The following is a 27844-nucleotide window of genomic DNA, read 5'->3' on the forward strand; positions in this document are numbered from 1 at the left end:
TGGTAAGCTAGTACACAAGCTAACTCTGAAATGTGCCTTTTACCACACTGCAGTATAAAACGCATAAGGACATTTAAATTTACGAATTACTCGAGGTTACCAGTTAAAAACTAAAATCCTATCCGGTGGGAGTAAAGATGCTGTTATAAAATGATTATTAAAACCGCGAAAGCTCCGGGAGTGTGGAAAGATTTGACTGTGCAATTAGAACACTAAGAAGAAAGGAACAGCAACGTCCTTGACCTTGATGACAAAAGATATGTGTGGCACTGACTGCAACAGAAGTGACATAGATACCTTTAAATACGTCTTTTTGTAATCAATTCGGCAACATTTTAAACTGAAGGCTGTTCTCCTAAAAGAGTGACATATAAGTGGAAAGCTTTTCTGACGAAAACTCAAATAACTTTGCACTACAAATATGGCGGCAAAAGCATATCAGACCTAATTCTTGCGCTATTTCTAGGTCTAAGATGAAAGAAAGAAAAAAAAAAAAAAAGCTCGTCCGCCTTGTAAAGACGACTTTAAAATGCGCGTACAAAGGCGAATTTTGAAAAAGCGCAACTTCTCGAAATTACCAGCGTCTTCCCAATTATTTATTATTTTATTTTTATTGGTTTTATTCGATCTACTGATGCCCTTCGACCAATCGTACGCACGCAAAAATATTTGATGATTTATAATCGTTGGTATTTTAAGGCAATTGAGCGAATCGGGTGCACGATTCACCGATCGATCTAATCATTGCTGTGTTTTCTCCATTAATGTTCTTGTCCCTTTCTTTAAATTGATCATGATCAGTTTATCGCACCTGGAATGTCGAAGATAAATGAAGTGTTCTATAAAAAATGAGACTTTATTCAATAAACAGCAGTCTACAAAACAGGCGCGAACGCTTATTACCCCATGGGCTATACAATAACAAAAGCAAAGTGATCTAAATAGTGGCAATAGCACTACTCGTTTTAGCTAGACTTAAAGGACGGAAAATGAAAAAATTCGTCGTGGTGAGACGGGATTAGTCCTATTTTTAGCCTGCTCGGTGAACGCATGACTGATTTCCACTCTCCATTTCCAAGAACTGAAAATTGAACGGATATATTATCTTAACATCAACTTCAATTTATGTCGTCTTCACCTAGCGATATCTGAACAAATGAAGCACGCACTGATAATAGAGTGAAGTTTGAATCCCTCAAACAACTCAGCCCTCTCAGACTCTTTGGAACTCTTCAGTTATTCTAAAGCGCGTATGCCTCTCTTTTTGTTGCTAAATAACTCAAACTAGTTTCTAAACTTCAGGAACACCTTGCAAATGTTTTATTATATTAGTGTGACCACGCTTACTTTGCCTATAACGTCCTCGTTGCTTACTATTCAAGAAACATTTTCAAACGATAAAGTGATGTTCTGCAGGCAACATTAGGATAGGGATGAAATAAATTTCCAAACGCGAAAAAGTGAAGTTATCCTGGAAATGATCAACATATATTTGAGCCAGAAATTAAAGCTGATTTGCCCAAACTGTGTTTAGAGATAATGTGTAATTCAATTCATTGTTTTGGAATCATGATATGTATCCCTTTTCCTGTCGGCTTTCTTTTCCGTTTTCCTTTTTTTAATGAAAATTTCAAAAGTAGTCCTGCAAAATTGGAAAATCGATTCAATTACGTTTTTATACGAGTTTTCCGTCAACTTGTATTTTGTTTTTATTTAGCAGCAAAGGGAAAATGAATATCGAGTCCTCTATAATTTGAGAGCAGGCAACCTATTTGAGAAAGAACGTGTATAAGCAAATTTTAGAATATGCCAATTTTGTCGTTCATTTTTTCCCGATTATTTTGAAAGTACCAATCTCCTGATAGCGCTCAGGTTCGTAAGCCATTCCGATTTCCTGATAGTGGCCACTATCATTCGGTTTCCCGATTTCCTGATAATCAGCAGCCATATTATGGATGCCTAATTCTTGGTAACGAGTTTCTCCATTGGAAAAGTGCAACTTCTCGTACATGCCAGTGTCTTTCCAGACACCTAACTCCTCGTAGTTGACAATGTCCTCCTTAGAACGCGTTTCTTTTAGCTCGTAATTATGTGGGTTTGGGTGAGGAACCTCAGGAGGCATCCCGTTCGAAACGCGACGGTTTTCAATTCTCTCTTGACGGTGGCAGTGGCGGACGAGGCAAATGCTGGCGAGCACGATGACAAATATGCCACCACAAGAAGCACCAATGATGAGTGGGTAAGGAAGTTTTTCTTTTACATCCTTCTTTGGGTCTGAAAGAAGAGCATTGGACGGGTTTAGTACTCTTACTACTAAAACCACCATACTTCTGGTGCTGTTGGTAGTGCTAATCTTAAAAATCCTTCCGTTGCTGCTTCTGCTGCTACATCCACTATTTTTGCTACTGCTACATTCTGTACTGCAACTGCTCGGCTACTACCATTGCTATTGCTAAAACTGTCGTTGGCTCTTGTGCTTCTGATATTGCCATCGTTCTTGTAATTCCTAAATCTGGTGCTACTGCTTCTGCCGCTGCATTTTCATCAACTCCCGTTCGCGCATCTATGGATCCTACTGCTATTACTAGGGGACTGTTACATATACTATTTTTGCTACAGAGTAGCTTCAAATTACCTTCGTCTTGGATTCTGTCGATGATTTTTAACGACTCCAGGTTGACAGGCAAAGGACCAAGAGTGCCGTTTTGCACGGCTTTTTTCAACGGAGCAACCGCTGTGTCATCTGAAACTTTTTGCTTGAATAATAGCCTAAATTCTACCACAACACTTCCGGGCCTGTATCAAATAAGGGGGATTGAAAGGTACTGATCATTATAATAGTTGCATTGTGCAATGGTAACATCATTCATTTACCTACTAAATTTAAAGGTTGCATACCTGAATGCTACAATTTGTACTCCAATAAAGTTTTTGAGCCCAGAATACTGTTTTTGTACCTGTAAGTTTAAAAAGATGATCTCAAGACGTTTCGTCAATATCTTGCGCGACAGCTTTTTCAAGGGTGGAAAGCTTTCTAAAGGTTATTAAAGGCCCCTAATAACGTAAGGTCATGTATCAGCAAGGACTTGCACCTGGTTACACTTTTAGGGCTGCCAAGTGTGACTTTTATTTAATCAAATTTCTTCTCGTGCTAATTTTGAAGAGAAACAATACGTGAATATAAAAGATTCATTTGAAGGGCAGTAAAATATCTACAAGTATTACTTATTTCTTACCTCATTTTCAATGAGGGAGGCTAGTTCTCTATAGGTTGGACTGGCTTTATCCCTTAGTTCGTTATTCCATGTCCTTTCAATACGTATTTCAACCGCAACCACTATAGAAGAGAAGTCAAGTGGATTGATTTTGATAACAAAACAAATTAATTTTAATCTCAGCTTTTCCCTATAGTCTTGTAACTTGTGGCATGAAAATCAAAATTTAAGTGTCAAATGTTGCGCATTGGAAGAATGTTTTATTGACAACTCGCTCGTGGACAGAAGGGAAAACAAAAAGGTTTAAGTTCTACGGCGATTACTCCACCTTCGACATCAATTTTTACCAACCAATATGCACGTACCAGTTTCATAGTCTTCCGTTGTTGGCTTCGATGTTGTTGTTTTTTCGCGGGCTTCGCTTGTAGGAATATATCCAACCACTGAAGACGACATAACGGAGTCTTTGACTGCGGATGTGGCTCGTGTTTGGTGTAAAGCACTGGATTTTGTGGTCGAACTGGTCAACAGATGCGTGGGAAATACGCTATTTTTGGTTGATTTAGAACTCAAGGATGATGTACCTACAGGAATGTTGGTCGATTGAGAACTCAAGGCTGATGTACTCATTGAAGTGTTGGTTGATTGAGAACTCAAGGCTGATGTACTCATATAAGTATCGGTTGATTGAGAACTCAAGACTGTTCTGCTCATGTAAGAGTAGCTAACAAGAGTAGAATGCACGGTGACAGCTAAGGATAGGAAAAGAAAGTATGTTATTCAACCTCATCCCAAAATTTATGCTCACAATAAAAGGTAACGGGTATCCGATTTCTTATGAAGCTGCTTGCAGAAAGGTTGTCGGGAAAAAGGGAAAAGTGCACGCGAAAATCTCGAAAGGTAATCTGGGTATCCGATAAACAACTAGTTCTAAAAGGTGAAACAAATCAACGGGGACAAATGTCGACATGCTAGAGAATAGGAGAGGGACGAAATAATAGAAAATTACTTTCTAAACATTTTTTTCTTCAGGTCACTTAGAATTCCCCCTTTTTTAAGTTTACACCATTTTCGTCGTTCACTAGAGTAAGTTTGTTCTTTTTTCCGTTTTTATCAAGTTTAGAATTAAAAGTCAGTCTTTCGAACATATCAACTCATCAAACTTGCTGTGTATCTTCCTTACAGCAATGTTTTCTTAGATTTTCCTGAAATCCTGAGGTCAAGGAAATGTGAACAAGGTTCTCGCATGCAACCTTTCTGCAAACAGCTGTAGAAAATACTAAAATATGCTGATTAAAACCACACCCTTATGAAACTTTTTGGGTTTACCATTAAAGTGAGCAACATTTTTTTAATATTCTGGTTTGCAGTACATTGCGACGCTGTCGATTATTTTACTTTGTACCATGGTCGTCAAAAAATGAGATTTTCCTCTAACTTCAGGAATGTTCATGAACAACCTGTGCATTTACATTCACGTAAGATAACGACTTATACAATTTTTTTTCGCACTTGTAAATATTCGAAAAATTTATGTTGATATTCAAACCTCAAACACAAAAATAATTTAACTAAAACTTGCAATAAAAAGACAAAAGCAACCTTCTCGAATAGTCTTTCTGTCGCAATCCAAACCTTACCAGTTTCGCATCGTTCACCGGTATACCCAGCGAGGCAATTACACGAGTAGTTGTTAGTACCATCTACACACGTCGCACCATGAGCACATGTATGATTAACACAGTCATCAAAATCTGTGACAGAAAGAAGAGTAGGTAACCATGTTCCGTTGTAGATAAAGTCTTAAGACGCTCGGGAAAAAAAAACTATCCGTCAACGTTGTAGAAACTACTTTTATTGACTTTTCCCTTGTGATTTTCTGTTTAAATAACTAAACAGGAACACATACAATTATCCTCGAAAAAATAAATTCTACAAAAATACAAAACGAAGACTTCCAATCACAAGATAAAGGTTTTCAGGGGGGGATCCTCGCCGAATGAAAACTTTAAACAACAAACAAAAACAAACAAAGACAAACAACAAAATTTATTTACGTTAGTAATTTAAATACATATCTAACAATCCTTACCCACAAATGAAATTTTATGGGGTGTTTTATCTTTGACAAAATCGTATATAAAAAAACAATTCGTCCTCTACTTCTATTCTCAATCGCTCTGAAGAAGGGCTAACCCTCGAAACGTTAGCCTTTAAACTCTTAATGGTGGCCAATTTACGTTTTGAACACTAAATTACCTGATATACTCTCCCACCGACGCAGCACCGCAGTTTCTTTAGAAACTTACCCTTTACTTCTCCATTGGACAAGTAAGGTTGAACAAGAGATTGATATGAGATCAATACAGCTTGTGGGACAAAATGTCTGAATCGTGATAAAATGTCTGAAGACTCGCTAATTGTCGATGTCACAAATGCAGTGTGTTGAGTCAAAGATAAATTTTAATCGATTAGGACACCAAAGTATTTCATGTATTCTTTCCGTTCCAGGGAGACAAGGGAATTGGCGCTACAGTCAAACATATTTATGTTCACTTGATAATCAGCACGTTTTTGATACTGTTTTAATATATCGAAGTTATATTTTGATGTTTAGAGATCTACACACCAGTTGCTCGCATTCCTTAGCTCCTGGTTAGTTGTTACTTCAAGAGATCTCAAACTCTTATCAGCATAAGACAAGTTAGTGTCATCAGCAAATAAGAAAAAGTCTAGTTTCTCATAGAGAGCATAGATGTCAACTATGTACAACAAGAGCTGTAAAGGTCCTAATATTGATCCTGGTGGGACACCACAGAGACAAAACTCTTTAATTTCTTAGATACTTAAGTGCCGACTTGAGTAGTTTGATGTTGATCATTCAGATGAGAGAAAACTAAAAATCAATTACTCCAGGTATTCCGTGATGTTCGAGTTTTCGCAGTAAGATTGAGTGATTGACGACCTTTACAAGTAGAAAAGGCCTTATCATCCCATTGCAAACTTGAGTTGACGAGAGTTGTATTAACATCAACAAGCAAAATAACAGGGCCACGGCCACATGGTCAAAAGAGAAAATCGACTTCATCCCAAATAAAATATTTCAGTCGTTGGATGACCTTACCAGTTCCACATCGTTCTCCAATAAACCCAGAAAGGCAACTGCACCAGTAGTTGTTGTTACCATCCACGCACGTCGCACCATTAGCACATGCGTGGTTAACACAGTCATCAACGTCTGAAGAAAAAGAGAAGAATTACATCGAAGAAGTGAAAAAAAGGTCTTTCGGAAGTCCCAAAAAGGTCACTGAACTTGAAAAGATACATTCAGTGAAGAATCATTAAACCATTATTCACAAATATTCAGTAAAGAATTATTTCAACCACGATTTGATGCCATCAACACTAACCCGTCTCACATTGATCTCCGGTAAAACCAGCGAAGCAAATGCACGTATGGTTGTTCACACCGTCCACGCACGAACCACCAATGGGATTACAAGTATGATTCATACAGTCGTCGATGTCTGCAAATAGAAAATGGATATGAAGTATCCATACTTACCAAGGTTGGTGAGCAATCTTACACAGGGCCCAACCTGTGAAAACGTCATGACTCTTTTAATTGCAAACTAGAGCTTACAAAAACAAGATGTCTGAAGGCAATCAAAAACAGAAATATATTTATAGAGAGAAATCTTGTCAACAAACACAAATCTTGCCGCGAATTTTTTATTTATTTTTTTTATTTTATGTCTTATCAGTTTCACAGCGTTCACCGGTTTACCTACGCTGGAAACTGCGTGAGAAGTCGTTGGTACCGTTTACACACGATGCGCAGCCATCGTTGTCGATTAATAAAACTAGTAAATTAAAATAAGGTTAACTTTCTTAAAGAAAATCAGTGTTAGATTGGGAACCAGCTCGTTGAAAATAAAGATTTTGATTTGCAATATAGTCTGTTTCCAGCACTAACTTGTCTCACAGTGGCTTCAAGTAAATCCATCCAGGCAGTTACACGAGTAGTTGTTAACACCGTCCAAGCACGAACCACCACTGACATTGCAAGTATGATTCACGCAGTCGTCGATGTCTATAAAAAGTAAGGGTGTACAGAGAAATGTTTAACGAAAAACAGATAGTTGAACAATGGATGCAAAACAGTTTATATGAATTGATAAATTAGTTCATTTCAGAATGATGTTTATTCTTGTATTCATTCTTCGAACGTTAAGTTATTTCAAAGATATTGTAAAACACTCAGATAAAGCTCGTCTTCAACAAATACTAAGGATAAAGCAGTGACGACAAAGAGGTCGAAACCAGCATACCAGAACCACATTGATCTCCAGTAAATCCTGCCACACAACTGCACGTGTAGTTATTGACACCGTCTATACATGATCCACCATTAGCGCAAGTGTGATTAACGCAGTCATCTATGTCTTTGATGAATTTTAAATAGAGACAGCAACAACGTTATCAATAATAATAATCATAAGTCAAGACAAAAGCTGGATTAACTGTCAGAAAGGGTTGGAGAGATTGTGCGCATCGGAACATTGCAAACACAAGTCAAATGTGGGCAAAATAAGTCTATCTGTTCCGAGTTAAAGACAGTGTGGGGTATTGAAAGTTTCCGTTTAATCCTGGCTCAAAAAGTTTGGTTTGAACTTTTGTCATAAGTCATTTTACAATGTATCTTTTTTTTACCTTATCTATATTTTGGTCTGAATAGCACCAGATGTGCCAGGTATTTAAGGGAAACACACGACATTTTCTTTTTAAAAACATGTCTCGAGAGTTCTTCTGTCATCATCAGTTCTGATTTATACATACTACAAAGTTGAATTTAAAGTGTGTAACAAAGTGCTCATTGGACCAAACAAACAATAGAAACCAAGAAATGAAAGCAATTTTGTATCTGTTCTGTTGAATGGAATAAATAAACTATTATAAAAAAATACATGAAAGTCCAAGAGAAAATCTACAGACACGTCAAACTCCAGACAAATAGAAGTGCATGATGCGATAAATCAACCTACCAGTCTCACAATGATCTCCAGAAAACCCGTCCAGACAGTTACACGAGTAATTGCTGATGCCATCTACACACGATCCATTGTTTCTACACTCATGACTGACGCAGTAATTGATGTCTAAACATTTACGAAATCAAAGCATACCACAATCACCTTTGTCATTATCATCATTATTGCTATGATTATTATCGTTACTATTATTATTACTATTATTATGATAAACTTACAATTGTCACTGAAAAGTGAAGAAAGTTTATTGTAGTTTTTATTTCTTTACATGTTTGTGAGACTGATTGAAAAAAAAAAAAAAAAAAAGGAATCCGAAAAAGGGGAAATCAGAAGAACGAGGAACTGTTTAAGAACGTTTCCACTCCAACCATCCAGCCTTAAGTAGTGAGCAAGGATTCTGTCATAGTGAAGTTTATACCTTTGCAATTCTTTCCATCGCCAGTGAGCCCAAAAGGACATGGACCACAATTTATAATCTCGCTGTTTTTGAAGCAAGTCACATTAGGGTAACAGGAATCTTCGGTACAGTTCTTTATTTTGATATCGCAGTTTGATCCAGTGAAGCCAGCATGGCAATTACACGTGTAGTTATTTACTAGGTCAATGCAGGTCCCTAGAAAAAAAAAATAGAATAGATCACATTGATCAGTGATCTCAATGGATCCATAGTGTACACTATGGGCGCGGATGTGTCACTTTGAGCAGACGTTTTTCTAGAATTGACCAATCTATGATCTCCTATCTAAATATTTCACAAAAATCTTTTGGTTTATAACCAATTCATTTCTTAGATATGAAGTAGAACACCTTTTTGTGTTCTTAAGCAAGACACTTTACTCTCACAGTGCTTCCCTTCACCCAGGTGTACAAATGGGTACCAGCAAATATGCTGGGGGTGACCCCGCAATGGACTAGCATCCCATCCAGGGAGGAGTAGCAATACTCCTAGCCGCTTCATGCTAAGGAAACTGGAGTTAAGCGCCGGCCCCATGGGCCACTTGGGTCTTTATAAAGGCTTTACTATCTTTTTGCAAAACATTTAATGGTGGACTCTTCCGAAATGTTACATGCATCCTACTGGGTAAGTGTGCCGTAAATTAAGAAGGATGTGTGAAATAATAACAGAATGTGTTTTGAAATTTTAAAGAGTAATCATCCATACAAATAAATAAATTAATGGAACAATATTGCCTTCAAATGTGCAACCTATGTTTGATGAACAGCTGTTACCCTGTTGATAAATGTTTGGTTTGTTTCTCCTCTCTTCTACATTTTTAGCCAATGAGGAAGCGGTTCGCAACACACGCTTTTGATTACTGTAATTTAAGTTGAATGCTGGAATGTCATACGTGAGAGATTCTAGATTACTGAGTCATTTTCAAAGCGACATTGGCCAAAGTCGAATTTCTGGCACATTTTAAAGCTTTTTTTAACTCCGTCGTTTGATCGCCAACCGCGGTAGAAGCAACTTTTTTGCGCGGTTTTTAATGGCAGAGATGGAAAGTATCATGTGTTTTCTAGAGCAAACACAACACTTCTTCTTTGAAATGAAAATAATTGTTTCTTCATTCTGAATTCTTAAAATCTTTGGGTCATAATCAAGTAATATAGATGGAATAGAGTTTATCTATCGTGCTCAGTGATTATTTCAATAGTTTAGCAATGTCGGTTTGAAGGGCTAGTTCTTATACTCGAGTACTAAATTCAACTTTCACTAATCGTGCATGAAATTCAAGATATAATTAATGTAAAACATGATTTCGTACCATTTACGCACGGAGCTGAAACACAATCGTCTATGTTCTCTTCGCATCTAACTCCAGTAAAACCGGTTGGGCATATACAGGTAAAATTGTTGATTTTGTCAATACAAGTACCTGACAAAAGAAATGTATCGAGGTGAGTATGAATACTTGAAGCAACCTGTACGAGGCATGATCGTTTAGCTTCATGCCCTTGTTACTCCTCTCTATCATTTAATAAGTGTGAAAGAAGATTTTAGATATATGAAAATTCACATATTTGCACTGCGGTGGAAAGATGAAATTAGAAGATCCTCGCAGCTAAGAACACTACTGAAACTAGTAGTTGTAAGTAGGACCTGAATCATAAGTCATTTTACAATGTATCAGGTCCTACTTACAACTACTAGTTTCAGTAGTGTTCTTAGCTGCGAGGATCTTCTAATTTCATCTTTCCACCGCAGTGCAAATATGTGAATTTTCATATATCTAAAATCTTCATTCACTCGGATGTTTATATATACCCAATTCATTGACCACCTCCCAGTTGGCTTGTTAGCTCAATCGGTAGAGCGCTGCACCGGTATCGCAGAGGTCATGGGTTCAAATCCCGTACGGGCCAAAAATTTTTTTCAGGTCCTACTTACAACTACTAGTTTCAGTAGTGTTCTTAGCTGCGAGGATCTTCTAATTTCAAGTGTGAAAGACTTGAGTAGTTCTTAGTTTTACTTTGATACATTGTTACCCGCCTACAATTTAAATTTCTCTCGATCCGCTGGATCCGATTGCTATTGGCTGATCAATTAACACATGGCAATACATGAATCTAAATGCATATGTATCCTGAGCAGAGAAATTTTGTGAATTCACCCTGCGAAAGATCCCTGTGCAAGACGCATTGACTGAAACGCGTGAAATTGGTCCGATGTTTGTAACGTCAACCAAGCCGGCCATTTGAAAATGAGATGAAAGCCTCTATTTTAGAAAGTTCATTCGGCGTTGAAGCATCAAAAGGTAATGAAAATGAATCATAATGTTAAGAACTGCTGCTTAAAACTTACCACGAATGCAAGGAGACGGCAGGCATTCGTCGATTTCAACGTCGCAGTCGTATCCTTTGTAACCGTCATCACATACACACGAGTATTTGTTAACGTGATCGACGCATGCTCCTATAAGTAAACAACAACAAAAAATGAAACATGAACACCTATAATAACCAATTATTATTGGCTGGGATTGTGTGTTTGTTTTTGCTACTTGTTACAGTATATGGTGAAGGAAAATCAGCCAATCATGGCAAAAAACATTAGCCAGGATGATTTGGACGGACAAGCATCAACGGCAAGATTACCAAATAACTCTATACATTATTATGCATGCTGTTCATTGATTAAATAAAAAAACTCACCAAATGCGCAGGGCGATGACTCACATTCATTAATATCCTCAGTACAATTAGGCCCTCGGTATCCAGGATCACAAGTACATCTGTATGCGCCGGTGTAGTCCGTGCAATTTCCTGCAAAATAATAACAAAGCTTGCAATTTGATCCGGAGGACAGCATCAATTTTCATGAAGAGATTTTTTAGATGATAATGTGCTATTAGTTAGTAAAAACGCAGGATTCAACATCCTGCGAACTTATGTTTTGTCATAACTAGAAACATCTCCGTTTGTACTCAGGCGTTCATGATGGCAAAATCTACGCGCAGTCTACACTTGGTTTTCACACTTATTAGCATGAAAAATCTTATATGCTCGTAAAATTTTCCACCAATTGAAAAGTATTTTAAAAAATTAGTGTTATTTTCATTCATCTTTTCACTTTCTTTTCAACTAGCTGTTGAACCTAAATGTGAAAAATGATGCTCTGTATAGCCTTGTCACCTGCAAGACTAAAATTTACACTCAAACCCATAACGGAGCATCTGAGTGCAACTTTGTATTACTAACCATGGGCACAAGGAGAAGAACTACAATCATCATAATCGGTGTCACACTTGCGACCAACATATCCAGGGTCACAGATACACCTGTAAGTATTGATTCCATCAATGCACCGGCCTAAGAAAGAAAATGAATACACAAAAAATCGACTTAAACGAAAAAGGAGAGTCCTAAGGTACCTAGCGTCTGTTGAAATTAATGTAGACTTGCCGTGTCAGTAAAATCGTATGCAACGTAAATCACTCCTTTCACATTCCTGATTATGCCCTGCTACAAAATACCGCCTCTTACCTAGTATCAGTCCCGTTTGATATTTATCGATGTTATACCTACTTTAGGACTCTAGTGCGGGAAAACATTCCTTTTTTGAAATTTTTCTATAGCAAGTGGATTGAATAAATAAATCATGATTCTTGCGTGGCTAACTGAAACTCGCACATTTCTGTCTTGGGTTCGTCTGATCTACCGTGGCTAAGCCACAGAATCGTTCCATTTCCACTGTAATCAAACTCTTTCTGAATGTAATTAGCTTTCTGGTCACTGCTTTGATCTTAAATGCTGTACCATGAGCTTCATATGGTGAAAAAGATAGTACAGCAGGGTTAGGGTTAGCGTAAGAAAAGCAAATTTTCAGTTAGTTGATGAGTGCTCCGTTTTTGCGGTTTAAATCCCTAAACAGTGTCTCTTAAAGTAATAGTGTTCACTGCCTATTACGACATGGTAAACAAGGAATTATAACTCTACCTCGAATGCATGGAAAGGACTGGCATTCGTCGATGTTAGTCTCACAGTTTTCCCCAGTAAACCCTGGCATGCAATTACACGCATAAAACCCTGACCCTCTTGGCTTGTTTGGGTGGGGCATACAGGTTCCATTATTCTGACACTGGCAGACAACCAAGGACACACTGATGTTAGCATACGATGTGGCTTGACAAGCGTCTGTTGCTTTGAGAAAAAACTGAGTCGAGGTATCATTGGTGGCATTCCAAATCAAATCTTTGTCGACGACCGACGCTTTGGTTGGGCTTCCTTGCATTAGTGAAAGTGTAACAGGCATGCCCTCTGGGTCCACAACATCAATGGTCAGTTGCAAGGCTTCTCCAGATACAGCGAAGTACTCGGTGGTGGGCGAAAATGTGGGTGGAAGGTTAGCTAAAGGTGTGAACACTTTTTATTAGAAGCTATCGAAGAAAACCTTGAAGAGAATCAAGATAATCATGAAGCAAAGTTGTAAGTTTCACGAGCTGGTCACTTCAAATGTAAATTTCGATGTTGCGACAGTACATTTCATCGTTGTAGAAGGAAATCCAGAAGCATGGATATGCATGATCAAAAAACAAACTAACAACACACACAGTTGTACGACAGAGGAAAGTTCAAATAGCACACCCCCAAAACGTTCTATTCACAGCTACTGAAAAGTAACCAATCAAGATGGAGCACAAATCCTCATCGTGCAAGGCGTAGCCAATCAACCTCATTGCCTGAAGGACACCAGAAGTATACGCACGAAACGTCACAATTCACGGCTGAAGGGACTACATCGGTGACAAATGATACTATTTCATGATAACGGTGATTAAAATTACGACAAATAGCAACAACGCCTGTTGTAACATCAAAAGTTTTGCTGTAAATTTGAGGATTATAACTTTAGCATTATAATCAAGAACAATTCTAAAGTTAATAACTTGGCAAACACCAACTATTTTCAGGGGGAGGGGTGAAGGGGGGCTATTGCAAGGCGTAATAGGCATCTAGAAACTTGATATTAATTTAAATATCCTAATCTCATTTGCAGATGTAAAAAGAAAAAAAAAACTTTATTTGAATTACCTTGACGTTTCGTCCAGGAGGTTGTGTTGACCTTAGGAAGACACTGGTAGCACCAGTCGATAGGGTTTTTCTCGTCTGGGGCGAAGCAATAACCATTTATCAGGCAAGAGTTCCCCTGCAGTGTAAGACATATGGAATATATTAATTGCGAAGAACGAGCGTTTAGATCTGATGTGAGATGGGGACCGATCTACTAATAAATAGATCAAAAGTAAACAAATCTTGGAGGCCCTAGATCCACCTGGAAGGCCAGCCATTGGCATCAGCAGGAGTATATTATGTAAAAAAAGTTTTGCGCGTAGCTAGCAAGGGAATGTTTGCTATTAATTTAAATTTGCTCTTTTGTCTATTTTTTCCCAAACCCTGACATTACTAATGGATAAAATAAAAATACTGGGAAATATGCAGAGCTTGGCTCACCCGTAAACATTAAGTTCAAGCTAATTTCCTCAAAGCCGTCAGGAACACTTCATGATTCAGACTCCCAGCTTCATTAGTTGTAAACCGTTTAGAGTTAAACCCTTATTATTTACAATAAGAAATAATTTACTCGGGTTTATTTCGTTTTGATTTTCTAAACTTAAATTAAAGAGACTTGCCTTGAAGAAGCATCCAGAAGAAATGTTACAAGTCATGCAAGCTGAATCATACGATAAAAAGGTGAGATTTTTGACGCTTTTGTGTTCACCATCGTTAGATACAGATATCATCAAGCCAGCGGCAGCAGTCCCTCTATCAATGTCTGAGAAATAATTTTGCGTGACCGGGGACTGTGGTAAATAACAGTCAACAAGTACCAAGTCTGTCATTTTACCAGAGAATCTCTGTTCTGCACTGTTCGGCGTCCAAGGGCTATCAACAACCTATGTTCATCCGGTAAACACAAAAATATGGACTGAAGAGATAAACTAAATGAAACAAGAAAACAAATAAAAAACAAAAACAAATAAAAAAATAAAACAAGCAAATCCACAAAGAAAAAAACAAACAAACAAACACATTATCACAATAAGAAAACGAGATCATGAGAACAAACGAATATAAAGGCGAGTCGTCTATCTCTTTCATTCAAGAGTTTGCAATCAGGCCAAAAAGTCGCCCGACCAAAATTCGTATTTTACAGTGTAAAATTAGAGAAATGTGTGATATGTTAAAATTGCTAACCTTGAATTCGTTTACATGACAAGTCATGTTTGTAGAATTGCGGAAGTCAATGCCAAATACTGTAACCTTCTTGCATGGTCGTTTTCGCCTGTCACATAAGCCGTCCTCCTGCAACCTAGCGGTGGCAGCGTATATTCAATGTTATTGACATTCTAAAGAGCATCAAACACCCACGAGAAAAGAAGAAAGCTCTTCTGTCGGAGTTCTGTGGTGGTACCGATGGTTTTTTGGTTGATTCTGGTAATAACTGATCTTTAACTGTCGAACTATGGCGGGCAGAAATGATCGACCGTTCTGTCAATCGGTAGGATATATCGATTGAGCGATTGATTGACAGTTTGATTGATGAGTGACGGACTGACTAATTGAACATTAACCGGTCGTTGTCAAGTTGGAAATGAGGAAAACGGAAGTGTTTTAAGCAGCCTACCTGGAGATTGTAGGTAATTGATAGATGGACACTGAGCAATCGGAAGCTGTGTAGTCTTTGTAACATACGCAGGAGCCATTAACACATTCTCCGTTTAGAGTACAATCATTTGGACACAGCAACTCAGCGACTTGTTCAACCAAAGCTTTAGCCGCGGGATTTGCTTCGCTACTTTTGTTTGCAAGCATGGATAGATTTTTGGCACCCAATATTCCACACTGTTCGACTAATACTGCCACACTACCACTTGCAAAGGAGAGGTCCCCTGTAAACTTTTAAACAAGAAAAAAAAAATAGGCTGTAGAATAAATACCTGTATCTTTAAAGACTAGGATGATGTCCCCTATTTTTAAATTTTCAATAATCCTTCAGCCGGTTTCAACAAAATTAAGCGAAATATTGCTGAAATTTTTATTGAGAAAATCATTGAACCGGGTTCAGCAAAATACAGTCATTTGAAAGTGGCGAAAGGAAACGGGCATTTATGCATTAGTTTTTATATATTTTTTGATGTATTTTGTAAATATACTGTTGTCGTTATCGTGATTTTTATCATTATAATCATGAATGTAATATAATTGTTATACATACATTTATGATCATAAACACTTTATTATATGTGACCAGGTTTGAAGGAAAGAGACCAGTCGTTTTCCATTATAATCACAAGCCTATCATACTTTTCTCACCAAACAGTGGTTATGCTTAATGTAAAAAAAAGGGCTGGATTTCTCTACCAATCGGTGACTAATTATTGTTTTCCATTTAAAGCTATATACTGAATCATGTAAAAAAAAAACGCTTGGGAAAAGAAACTCCCCATGTTAAGGTTGATTCGATTTCAAACAAAATCTTACATAATAAAAAAAAGAAAATCTACTCCATCAGTGTTTTACTTTAAAGGATTGACAGCAATTTTAAAAGCCTCGAATAAATTGACTCCATATTTTCATTGAGGATTAACGATTAGTTATCCCAAAATTTAGATCTAATGGTGAGCTGACAACTGTTTTTCCTTCTGGTCATTTACCAACTAATAAGAGCTTCTAAGTCACCCATGATATTCTTCTCCTCATGCGATGTGTATCGCAAGCTTTCTCTTATTTATGCGTTGCTAACAGCTAATCCAAAACGGACAAATCAGCAGAGAGTGAAAGACCACGTGTTGCTATAAAATCCCCTCTGGAAAATTGATAAACCAGCCAGTCATCTTGTCAAAGAGTAACAGTGGTTTAAAGGTATCGAAATCGGGGAAACTTCTGACGATTTGGATCCACTCAGAACCTATTTATTAACATCTATTTTTCAGATACAATAGCTCTTCTTTGCCTGAGCAACAATTTGGTAAGGAAGGACCATCATTACAGACAATTAGCCTTTTTGAGAATAATCATTGCCGATTGGTGGTGTGTAGTTGAAGTACACAGATATCATTTTTTGTTTTGTATGTAAAAAGATAACCAGAAATGTTTCGTTCTACCTTACCTCTAAATCAGCCGAACATGTCTCAACCAGCTGCTGTACATTCACTCCAAACTGCGCACAGAGCTTACCAAGCTTAGTGTCGGATATTCTCTCAGCACAATAACGTGTGGCGTTTTCTTTAGGAATTTGGTCGTCAGCTGCTGCCCTCCTGAAGCGATGATGCGCGTGAAGTGTATGCTTAAATAACTGTAAATCTTCATCTGTGACATCATCGGAGTAGTGAATATCCCTCTTCTGTCGATCACACAACTCTGTAGGCGAGGCATCTTCCATAGCTGTGTTCAGTAGAGTGGGAAAAGCGGCATCAAATACATTTTGGCAATGAGTTTGACTGTTTTGACCATCTATGGGACACAAACATGCCTCGGCATATTCCACATAGCCTGCGTTTACTTCATCCGGAAGTGTATCAAAAAAGCTTTCACCGACCTCCAGCCTGAAAAGTAAAAGGCAGATAATCTCCGGCAGCTTGAAGAAACAAACCAAAGTCAAAATAGCTTAAAACTTTAGGAAATCCCGCAGGAATAAAGAGCGCTCTTATGAGAGAGGATCATTTGAGCATAATGTACTGACTAGCTAGACAGCTAGCTTCGTGGGTTTTGTAGAAAACAATTGAACACAGCCCGAAAAATCATTGTGCTAAGAAGACATGAGCAGTGCAAATGATAAATCGATGTTAGGACGTTTTCTGCGTACTTAACAATATGATCGACGTTACTTAGATTTCCTTCTAAGACATAATTACCTTTCCTTCATCCCTTCCGCATCGATTGTAGCGGGATTGTGAAGGCAAATTCCTCTTTCGTTCTTTACGTCCTTTGCCCTTGGTGTGAAAAGGGAAACATCAAGTCCCCAATAGTTTCTTGCTATTTCAACCTTTGCTCCTGATGGGAACAGCACCTTAACAGGAAAAAATTGCAATTTTTAAATTATACTTAATTTGTAGTTGAAAGGAAAGATATGAGGAGCTGACAAAAGCTCCTCTATAAGGAAGCCTCAGAAATTCCATCGGCCGCCCTTCGAGTGAACAGTTAAGCTCTGATGTCCTTTCCTTTACATTGAGCGGAAGGCCACATCAGTCACTGCAGCCGAGTTTTATGGCTCTGTTATCTCGAGCAATCTTCATGTTCCGGTGAATTCGGCTGTCGTTCATTCATAAAACACTCGCCTTGAAAAGTTTGTTTTCTCGTTGTCATATTAAAAAACCTGTGTGTTTTTATGAGCCAAAGTTCGGCCGGATTTCACTGAACATTTCACTTTCAGATTTGTAAGTTTGTAAACTATTGCAGAATGTGAACTTTGATGGTTTGATATTTTTGGCACTTTTAGTCTTGTACAGCCGATCCCATAATTTGAACTATTATAACAAGGATTCTGATTGGCTTATTGTAGCGTGCTTTAGGTGAGTATAGACCATGCTGATGACACTGTTCTTCGTTTTGGAATTGAAACTTGTTTTAAAAATTGAAAGTAATGCGTGGGAAATTTAACGATTCTTTATTATAAAACAAATAGAGAAGCCTTGACTGTGCTCTGTTCTGTTGTAAAGCACTTAGAAACACTCGACTACGTCTCGTGTTTCTCCCTACACTTCTTTCGTGCTCTAACCGCTTCTTGCGTGCTTTCCTAAAGGAAAAAAAAAAAAGCGCCGAGTGCATTATTGAGTTTTACATGCACGCGGGAATTTTCAAGAGCACGAGAGAAGTGCGGAGAAGCACGAGTGTTCTTAAAAATTTCCAAGTGCTTATATAACTCAGCAATGCTTAAGGAACAAGTTTTTTTTAATTTCTTTTAATCAGAAAATGCATCGTGAATTGCGCGCGCTCGTATCGATGACGTAGGCTGCGTGCAGTATACCTCAGCAGTGCACTCGTGTGACGTAAGGCGCGTGCTTTATGGAAATTTATAATAAAGTTCGGATATAACGCGCGCTGTCATTGGTTGAAAGAGCGTGCTCTATAAGAGTATAGAGCATAGAGCTGAGCTAAAGCTGTCACGCCATCTGCCAAATTGTACCATGTTCGACCTTTTCCGGGACTTCTTTTCAGCTTTATTCCGATAATTGAAAGTGAAATTTCGGAACAAGCGAGCCGGCAAGTAGTAGAAAAATCAAATAAAGATTTGTAAACATACCAGGTGCCGTAATTTACGTTATTAAAACATGAGCAGATACGAAAATCCTCAAAGGAAAAACAAAATAGACATTCCGAGTTTTAAAGATTGATTCACGCTCAGTTAGATTGCAAGCTTACGTACGGAAATAAAAATCAAACACAGCTAACATTCAGATAGTATATAAAGTTCAGTGTTCAAAAACAAAACAGAACAAAACAGAAGTGATGAAAAATATAACCAAACTGACATAACTGTGAAAATTCATTCTAATCATGACGGTGTCTAAGCGAATATGATCATGCTGAAGTCCATCGCGGCTCGCTCATCATGGCGATCTCCGGTCATCACAGTAAAGCAAGCCTCAGAAACTACATCGGTTGGAAAGTCACATCTGTCACTGCAGCCGAGTTTTGCCGCGCTGTCATCCCGAGCGATCTTCATGTTCCGGTGAATTCGGCTGTCGTTCATTCAAAAAACACTCGCCTTGAACAGTTTGTTTTCTACCTTGCCACTTGCTACCTTGCTTTTATCAGCCATAATTCGGCTGAAGTTCACTGAACATTTCACTTCAAGATTCTGTATTAGAGACTTAAAAACTTCCGGCAAAACTGTTAAATTCGACCTGCCGAACTATTTTAGTTTGTAAACTATCGCAGAAGGTTAACTTTGATGGTTTGACACTTTTGACAGCTTTAGTCTTGTACAGCCAATCAGATCATTTGAACCATTCTAACAAGGATTCTGATTGGCTTATTGTAGCGTGCTTTATGAGAGTATAGAGCATGCTGACGACACTGTTGTTCGCTTTGGAAATAAAGTTTGTTTTGAAAATTGAAAGTAATGCTACGTCTAGTGTTTCTCCCTACACTTCTTTCGTGCTCTAGCCGCTTCCTGCGTGCTTTATAACAGAACAGAGCACAGTCAAGGCTTCTATATTTGTTAAATAATGAAGAGCGTGAAGCAACTCAGTTATAAATAACTATTGGAAAAGAGAAAAAAATATATATATAACAGTCATTTGCTTACTTCATATCGGCTACTGCTCCCGGGTATAACCTTTTTTATGGAAATTCCAGGAGATAAGCACTTCTTGCTTCGTATCTTGACAGTAAGAGGCGTTGTGTCGTCCCGAAGCATAAAATCGTTGCAACAGCTGAACTCAATCACGTCATTGTGATCTCTAAGGACTGCACCACAATTGCAACTGACTCTTCTCTGTCCGGGCTGGTGGTCTTCCGGCTTTATACCGTTACACGACCACTGCCTCGTATGAACCTATAAAAAGTGACAGTTTTGATGGAGTTCATAATTTTCATACAATTTATTAACTGTGATGAAGTATTTCAGTAAGTTAGTTCAATATGATCTAGCCATTCGCATTTGTTTAGCATGAACTTGCTGTCTCAATTCGAAGTCCAGACCAACATGCCCACTTATACGTTCCGATGGTGAATATCTTTGTATAAGCATGTATCGTAGAGGTTTTTTACGCGATAGTAGAAGTAAGTAGTACGAGAGAAGATGATATCTTTAAGTAGAGAACGTAAAGAATACTGGAAAAGACGGGTCGAGAGTCCTTGACTCAAATAGCAAAAGCGTGGTACGACTCGCAGCTAGTTTCCCCTTAGTTGCGACCCAACATTCTTAGGTCAAAGACTTGCTGACATTATAAACAGCTTCAACAGAGTTTGTGGATGGATTTATCTCACACTTTCCTGGCCTGCACTGTGCCAATCTCATTATATGCCCCTCAAACACTTAAAGCCTCTTTTAATCAGTCATCTCAAAGCAGTTTGTTCTTATAAAAATCGAGGTATTCATGATTATCGATAGTGCTCAATTAACAAATAGCGAAAGAGTATGTAAAACCCCGTGACACTTTTTGTTTCTATTCCGATAAGCCAGCTTTCCATGCAAGATAGCCGTCTGAAGTTAAAACGAATTCTTTACTCAACGTCAACCGTCAAGAATGCCTCCCAATTGCAACCAATCGCAAAAAAAAAAGCTCTGCGTGGTTAAAATGACAACGCATCTATCCTTTAGCTCTTTGGAAAGCATGAATAACGATTACGATGTAACAAGTAAAAATAATTTTTCTAAAAATTTATCAGTGTACTCCTTACCTCAAAGTTCCTTTCCGTATTCCTGTAAAGTATAAAGTCACCAAGGCCCATAAAATCGAAATACCTGGACACAAGTACACACAAAGACAGCTGATTATTTGTTTAATCTATACCTGATGTTCTGTGCAGGATTTATGTTATCTTTATCATACCACAATACATACCCCTGAGAACAGCAAAACTACGGGAGAATTGTTTGGAAAATGATTGAGATTTACTTGAGTCTCAATCATTTTTCGCATCTTTGTTAGGATTCTGTTTGGGTGCCTTTTAGGAAATTTAGTTCACTTATATTCTTCTGTTATGCCACGAATTTGTTCTTCCTGTTCGTTTTTGTTTCTTTTTTATTTTGGTTTTTTTTTTCGCTTTTTTTTGTTTTTGTCTCAGTTTTTTACTTAATTTCAGTTAAGGAATAACAGCTTGTCACACAGTCTGTTCTATTTTCTTTCCGTTCGTTTCCTTGCAGCCATCTTTAAAGTTATATGAAATTTAAGAATCATGCGTGAATCGAGTGAATACCAAACAAAAACAAAACAAAACAAAACAAACTAACAAACAAAAAGACAAAACGAAAAAAGACAAGACGAAAAGAAACAAATTGAAGAAAAAAGAATCGGCAAGAAGTCAGTCTTTACAAACCCTCCAAAAGACGAATAATGAGGATCTGTGACCGATGTACAGGTTTCTATGGTATTAGCCGGTGGTTGTAAAATAGTAACCTGAAATGGAAAAGATTAAGTAAGCATACTATGTGATTTTGTGCTCTTCTTTCTTAGTTTTTTCTTATTAATCCTTTGTTCCCCTTGAAAATGAAAACTAAAAGCGCTTAAAATCCCTCCATAGTTCATTCTGCCTTCGTAAGACCTTTTAAAACTATTCAAGTTGACTTCGTATTGATTATAGCTGTATAAAACGTACAATTTTCAACATTTAGTCGTGGCCATAAATGATCATATGAAATCGTTTCAAAAGTTTGCTGTCATCTTGGACGATTTGCATAGAGACTTCTTTAAACGAGATATATGTGACTTTGCTTGTCAACCACGGTTTCAAAAGTCTTGAATTTGATGTAAAAATATCGAGTGTGACAAAATGCCCCTTTGAAATCGGGATAAATTTTTCTCCTTTTGGAGGGAGTGACCTTCACAAAAGTGACAGGTTTTGTAACTCCTGTCCTGCACACCTCTAAGTGTTTGTTCTTCTTCGAGTAAAAGGAAAAAAAGGTTTTCATTGTTTAAAGAATTTTTCCGACTATTGTCTTGTTTACCATGGTCACTAAACATGAGCTTTGCAGGTTCTATTGATCTCAATGAAATTGATACATTACATGAAATCGATAGCTTGCATAAGAGGTAACACTTCCGATAATCATTCTACTGTGGCTCAGTGGTTAGAGCATCGGAGCGCGGAATCCGAAGGTATGAGATTCGATACCTCATGGGGACTCAGAATTTTTCTTTGTCCCACGAAGTCTCTCGGGACAAGACGAAAACAATAGCTGTCTCTGCTTTGAAGTTTTTCGTTTCTTTTTAAATCGTTCTGATATTTTGTATACGTACCCATACTGTTGGAAGATGAGCACGAAGCCAAAACTGGTCGTGGATTTGAGATATCTGTGGAACTATGGCTCGAAGTCCACTGGAAATTTGAGTGTTTTGAGGGCAGGTTGCCTTTATGTTTAAAGTAACTGGTGTAGTCCCTTTCAACTCGATTTCGCATTGCTGCTGGTTTACTAACTGTACTTCATCGGGAAGCCAGAAATAGAACTTTGGGTATCCAAAGATCTCATGTTCACGGGCGGGTATCGTTGGTGTAAAAGTAATCTGTTGAATGCTGAGATCACAACTTTGAAGCTGTAGTATGGTAGTTCTAGGATAAACCTGCGAATAGGGTACAAACTGAGTTCAAACTAAATTTCAAGGGAGGAAGGCAGGGCCGGACTGGAGAGAATTAGACAAAAAAGGATCATAAAACAAACAAACAAACAAACAAACTACTGATTCACCTGTATGCCTGCAAAGAATGGTTCCCGTACGGCTTTTGACGGCGACCACACGTTTTTCGGGGAAGTTGTAAACATTGCAGAGACATTGCACGATATCTGTTTTAAGGAAAAGAGAGGAAATAAGTTGGCTTTATGATTCCACAATACCAATATAGAAAGCGACAATGGTGTTATTTCGAAGGATCTTACCCAGCTGCCTATTGTGTAGTCTTCGCCTGATAGTTGGGAGATCAGAGTCGCATCTGGACAAGGACTAGGGTTTTGGCCGCCGATGGGGACATTACCACAGAATGTTTCTGTCTTTAGCAGATTTCCCTCTGCAAACCATTCGATCCTATACGTCACATTTTTCCAATTGGCGATTCCGTTGAGAATGTTGACTTTACAAACCAAAGTTACTGCAATTTCTTCACCGTCGGCGACTGCGATTTCTGGATCATCGAGATCGTCACTAGAAAACTCTTGTGGTAAGTCTAATAAAAAAGTGTTGAAAGATGGGGAGGAGTAAAAAAGTGTATAAGGAAGTAAATAACTTGGTACATAAATTACAATAAAAAACAAAAGTGAAAAAGAGATAATATTAGGTCAATGACCGCATAATGTGAGTTACATTTCCAATAATCAACCTTAGTAAAATGTGATGTAAAACTTTAGTTCTGGAGGGAATATCTAGTGATAAGCGGGACGTCTTTCACAATTTACAAAACTTGCATCAGGCATAACCCAACCATTGTGGTGAGAAAGTTAAAACTAGTCACAGTTTTCCAATGTGACTGGCCTGATTGAGAAATGCAAGAAAAAACCGACCGCTATTTTTCCTAAAAGGATAGCGTGTAGGAAGGACTCTAAAATTATAATAATAATTTATTACTTATATGGCGCAAAATACTTGTGGATATGATCTTATGCGCTAAAACAGATAATAGAGGGAGTGGGGGGAGAGCGCGTGTCCTGAGGATATTATTACAAAGCCTTATTGGGGGGAGTAAAAAAATATCATAGCAAAAATTGTTATCACAACGATAGGTTGTATTCGTAGATGTGATGAAGATTACTTTTTAATCACTTCCCTTAGATCGCTCGGCGCAATGCCGTTGTTTGAAATCTAAACTGTTGAACTGTTAACGTTTTGTTAAGACGGTTTTTAACCCGGAAATTTAAACATTTCCTATGTTCAGACCTTTCTTTCTATTCTTATCTTCTCGTTTAACGGTAGTTACGTAACTTTAAGTCTCTAACCTATTTGAATGCTTTTAGATTGATATGAAATTTGGGAAAAACACAATACGTACCATGGCAGTCAGGAGGTTTTCCTTCTTTCCCATAAGGACATGGTTCCCCGAAGCCTAAGTAGGGTTAAAATAAAAGGACACTGTAGACGTATCGAAGCCTTTCGACAAAAAGAAAAAAATTAAAGAAAATGGGGTGAAAATTGTCCATTGATGATGATAAGGAAACATGTGTATGGTTAGTCTCCCCATCATAATCAATAAACCTCGGAGTACACATAAAAAAATACAATTTTTCATGCGAACATAGCGCCCTTACTTCCCAATGCAGTTACTCTTGTTAATTCGTTGTTTGTTCAGTAGTAAATAATCTATAATAATCTATGGTCACAAACAATACGCTTTTCAAAAAGAATACATCAGATTTGCTGAGGCTTACGTCACGACTTCCGCTTATATTCTTAACTCATAAAAGAAGTCGTTCGTGTTGGTCGATTCGCCTATCGATTTGAATAACTGATTTCTTAAGGCTTGCCTCTGGATATTGCTTAAGGTTAGCTCAGCGAAAACTATCAAACCTACCAGCACAATAACCGACTGCGCAATACCATGGTGGTCTTAGATAGTAAACGAATACGTCATCTGCACACTTTGTTATATTAATGTCAAACGAAGTAAAGCAACCGTTGCTCAAATCTAAAACATTAACACAAGCTCTGCGGACGACATTTTCTCCTATCGCTGAGGGATGCACTCCGTCCAACCATATTGGAGCTTGCGTACCACAGCGGTTCGGTGATACTTTCTTTTCTGGCATTTTTCCCCCAGCAAAGCTTGTGAAACGATACCATCCCCATCCGAGTCCCCGATCACATATTGGATCTTGTCCCGGTTCCCAAGTAGCCTTAATGCTGCGGCGGGGATCGTTAATTTCGATGTATGTTGAGCAGCAAGAGCCATCATTGCAATCCACTTGCGCTAGACAGGCAGCGCTACTAAGGAGAGCCACTGTCACGATGCAGCGGATCATGACAACGTCACCAAAGCTTATCGTGTTCTGACCAAGCTCTTGTATAATATTCGTTTAAATTCTTTAAGGAAATTGTATGCCAAGATTCTATTTTAGCATACCGTGTATTCGGGTTCGTGATTGGTTTAAGCTTACGCAAATAATTAAAAAAGGGTGGGGGGTTTTTTAACACGGAAAGAATTGTTATGGTAACTCTGGTTTCAGTTTCGTTCCGTCAGCGCTGAAACCAAAATTGCCTGACAAGCAGTTTTTATGCAGGATTGCCATGTACATGTACAGATGACAAAACCGCGTACAAGAACCGAATTAAATTACATGAAGTCTCAACGAACTGAAGCCATTCACCGGTTTGTGATCTTGAACCTTTATGGGCGGCTTTTGTTGAAAAAAATCGAAAGTAAAATTTATTGCGCCTGGGTGGTTTTAAAGACATCCGGTTGGTAACAAGCAGATTCTCGCCCAAACGGCACATTTGCATTAATAACAGAAATTCCTACTACTTTAAGTAATAGAGGTATTTTGAGACAAGATCAGTTGTGCAAACTCCAACCGCGTCGACTAATTATTTGTTCCTAAGCCGATTTGTAGTTCTGAGTTGAAAATTTCACGTAACACATACTTGTACCTCTAATCGACAAAATACTAGATTTAAGTTCTGAACTAGCTCTGTGGATACGATCTTGCGTAGAAATGAGCACAACTAGAAATATCAGCGAAGCTTGCTGAAAGTGAGTAACTGGATTCATAAGACTTCGTCGCAAATATCTTTGTCGTATTTCTTGAATTAGATAATCATACAAGCATTGAAATTTGACGACTGAATTCATAAAATATTTATGACTTATTAAAGCGGCTGCTCGAACGTGACATGCTACAAGAATTCATTTTTAAGAAGAACCTTGATCGAGATTTTGATAGAGTTTGGCACTTGGTCGAGTGAAAGAGTCGACCTTGAAAAAAAGAAAATATACAACTGATGAACACATTACCATCTCAGGCGATGCACATCTTGCACACTTGTGTGTTTCGCAACGTGTTAGTTTAAAAATAACTTGTATGTATTCACTATCATGTACATAAAGAAGTTGAATTCACAACTCTTTATTCTCTATATTTGCTGAAGTTATTAAATACTTAGGTATGGGCGAAGTTTGCTATACTTGCAAATTTCGCTGTAGAATTTTCCTGATTTTAGATTAGAATATGCGAGTTTGAATGTTTATGCGGTTGGCACTTTTGAAGTGATTTTTGAGGGGATCCTTGAGAAACAATACACTAAACGTCATGGCATTAATATTGGTTGCATAAACAACAGAACAAAGGTATCTAAAGTTTACTTTATTTTTGTGACTAAAGATAATAACCCTTTGTTTCTTGTTTAATGCGTGAAGCTTCCGTAGTTGCTGGTGTTCAGTTGTTTTAAAAGTAAACGTAAATTGGCCAAACGTCAGCATTTCAATGCTGACGTTTCGATCAACCGGTAGCTCTTCATCGGAGCGACGAAGGACCAACGCTCGAAACGTCAGCTTTGAAACTCTTTACGGTGGTCAATTTACTTTATCAACTCAGTTGACAATACTTAACTACCCTGTTATACTATCCACCTACGCAGCACCACATGCCACAGATTCTTTATTCATTTAGTTTTAAAAGCAGGTTTTGACGCTCAATCAAACCCCTCTTTGATAAATTGTGGGCTGATTTAGGTGCTATTCTCTCAGTACGCGCAAGTAAGGCTTGAAATCACACAAAACTCGAAATTATATCTTAGTACAGGTAATAATATCACGGCATGATTAAACTCGTGCATAAACAATAGGATGAATAGTTGAAAGCAACCGCATAGATAAAATGATTTGTAAGTCACACTTTCAAATCTTTTGAGAGGCTTTGAACCTTAATGTCATTGCGTAAAACTTCTTTTCATATTTGTGTTAAGAACACCTATAAGGAGTTTCCGATTTAGCAGAAGTTCACGAAAGCGAATCTTACTAGTAAATAAAAGTTGGCGAAACAGCCACGAACAAAAGCATAATCACTTCTTGAATACATTACCAGAGCGAAGAAGATTGAAGCGAACTCCTGCTAAATCGGAGAACCGTATTATGTTGCATGGATCGCGTTAATAAAAAAAAAAATAACTATTACATTTAATTGCACACCATACAAACCACACGAAACAGAACGGTGTTAACCTCTGTTCATATCGTGCTAATTATAAAGCCCTTTGAAACCAATTTGCCCTTTTGAACTCGTTTCAGACTTTGTCAAGAAGGGGGCTCCCAGTTTCGTCAGGTCACCGGCGGCCCACGCTCCAGCTGTGAGATGATCATCTTGCGCAATAACAGTCATGGCGGAATTATAAGAGTTTGTATGGGAATATTTACGACCGCTCTAAGGTATAGAATAATACGTCAAATTCTCAAAAAAAATACCTCACCTTACTTTCACAGCGTATCACTTGT

General features: G+C 38.0%; 1 protein-coding gene across 1 annotated transcript; it reads right to left on the reverse strand.

Moving 5' to 3' along the window:
- Positions 1–760: 760 nt before the first annotated feature.
- LOC131785409 (von Willebrand factor D and EGF domain-containing protein) lies at positions 761–25399 on the reverse strand. The gene is given in 31 exon segments (XM_059102296.2): positions 761–2274; positions 2636–2796; positions 2899–2957; positions 3237–3337; positions 3581–3967; positions 4856–4969; positions 6340–6453; positions 6626–6742; positions 7192–7308; positions 7547–7660; positions 8261–8374; positions 8685–8879; positions 10033–10143; positions 11070–11180; positions 11420–11530; positions 11966–12076; positions 12704–13114; positions 13799–13913; positions 14398–14661; positions 14963–15077; positions 15393–15664; positions 16878–17313; positions 17623–17777; positions 20019–20267; positions 21116–21179; positions 21755–21834; positions 22675–22995; positions 23121–23216; positions 23310–23593; positions 24413–24466; positions 24932–25399. Coding segments are annotated over 31 exon segments (5853 nt in total). The 5' UTR covers positions 25380–25399; the 3' UTR covers positions 761–1822.
- Positions 25400–27844: the final 2445 nt, after the last annotated feature.

This window comes from Pocillopora verrucosa, chromosome 14, assembly GCF_036669915.1.
Source record: "Pocillopora verrucosa isolate sample1 chromosome 14, ASM3666991v2, whole genome shotgun sequence".
NCBI lineage: Eukaryota > Metazoa > Cnidaria > Anthozoa > Scleractinia > Pocilloporidae > Pocillopora > Pocillopora verrucosa.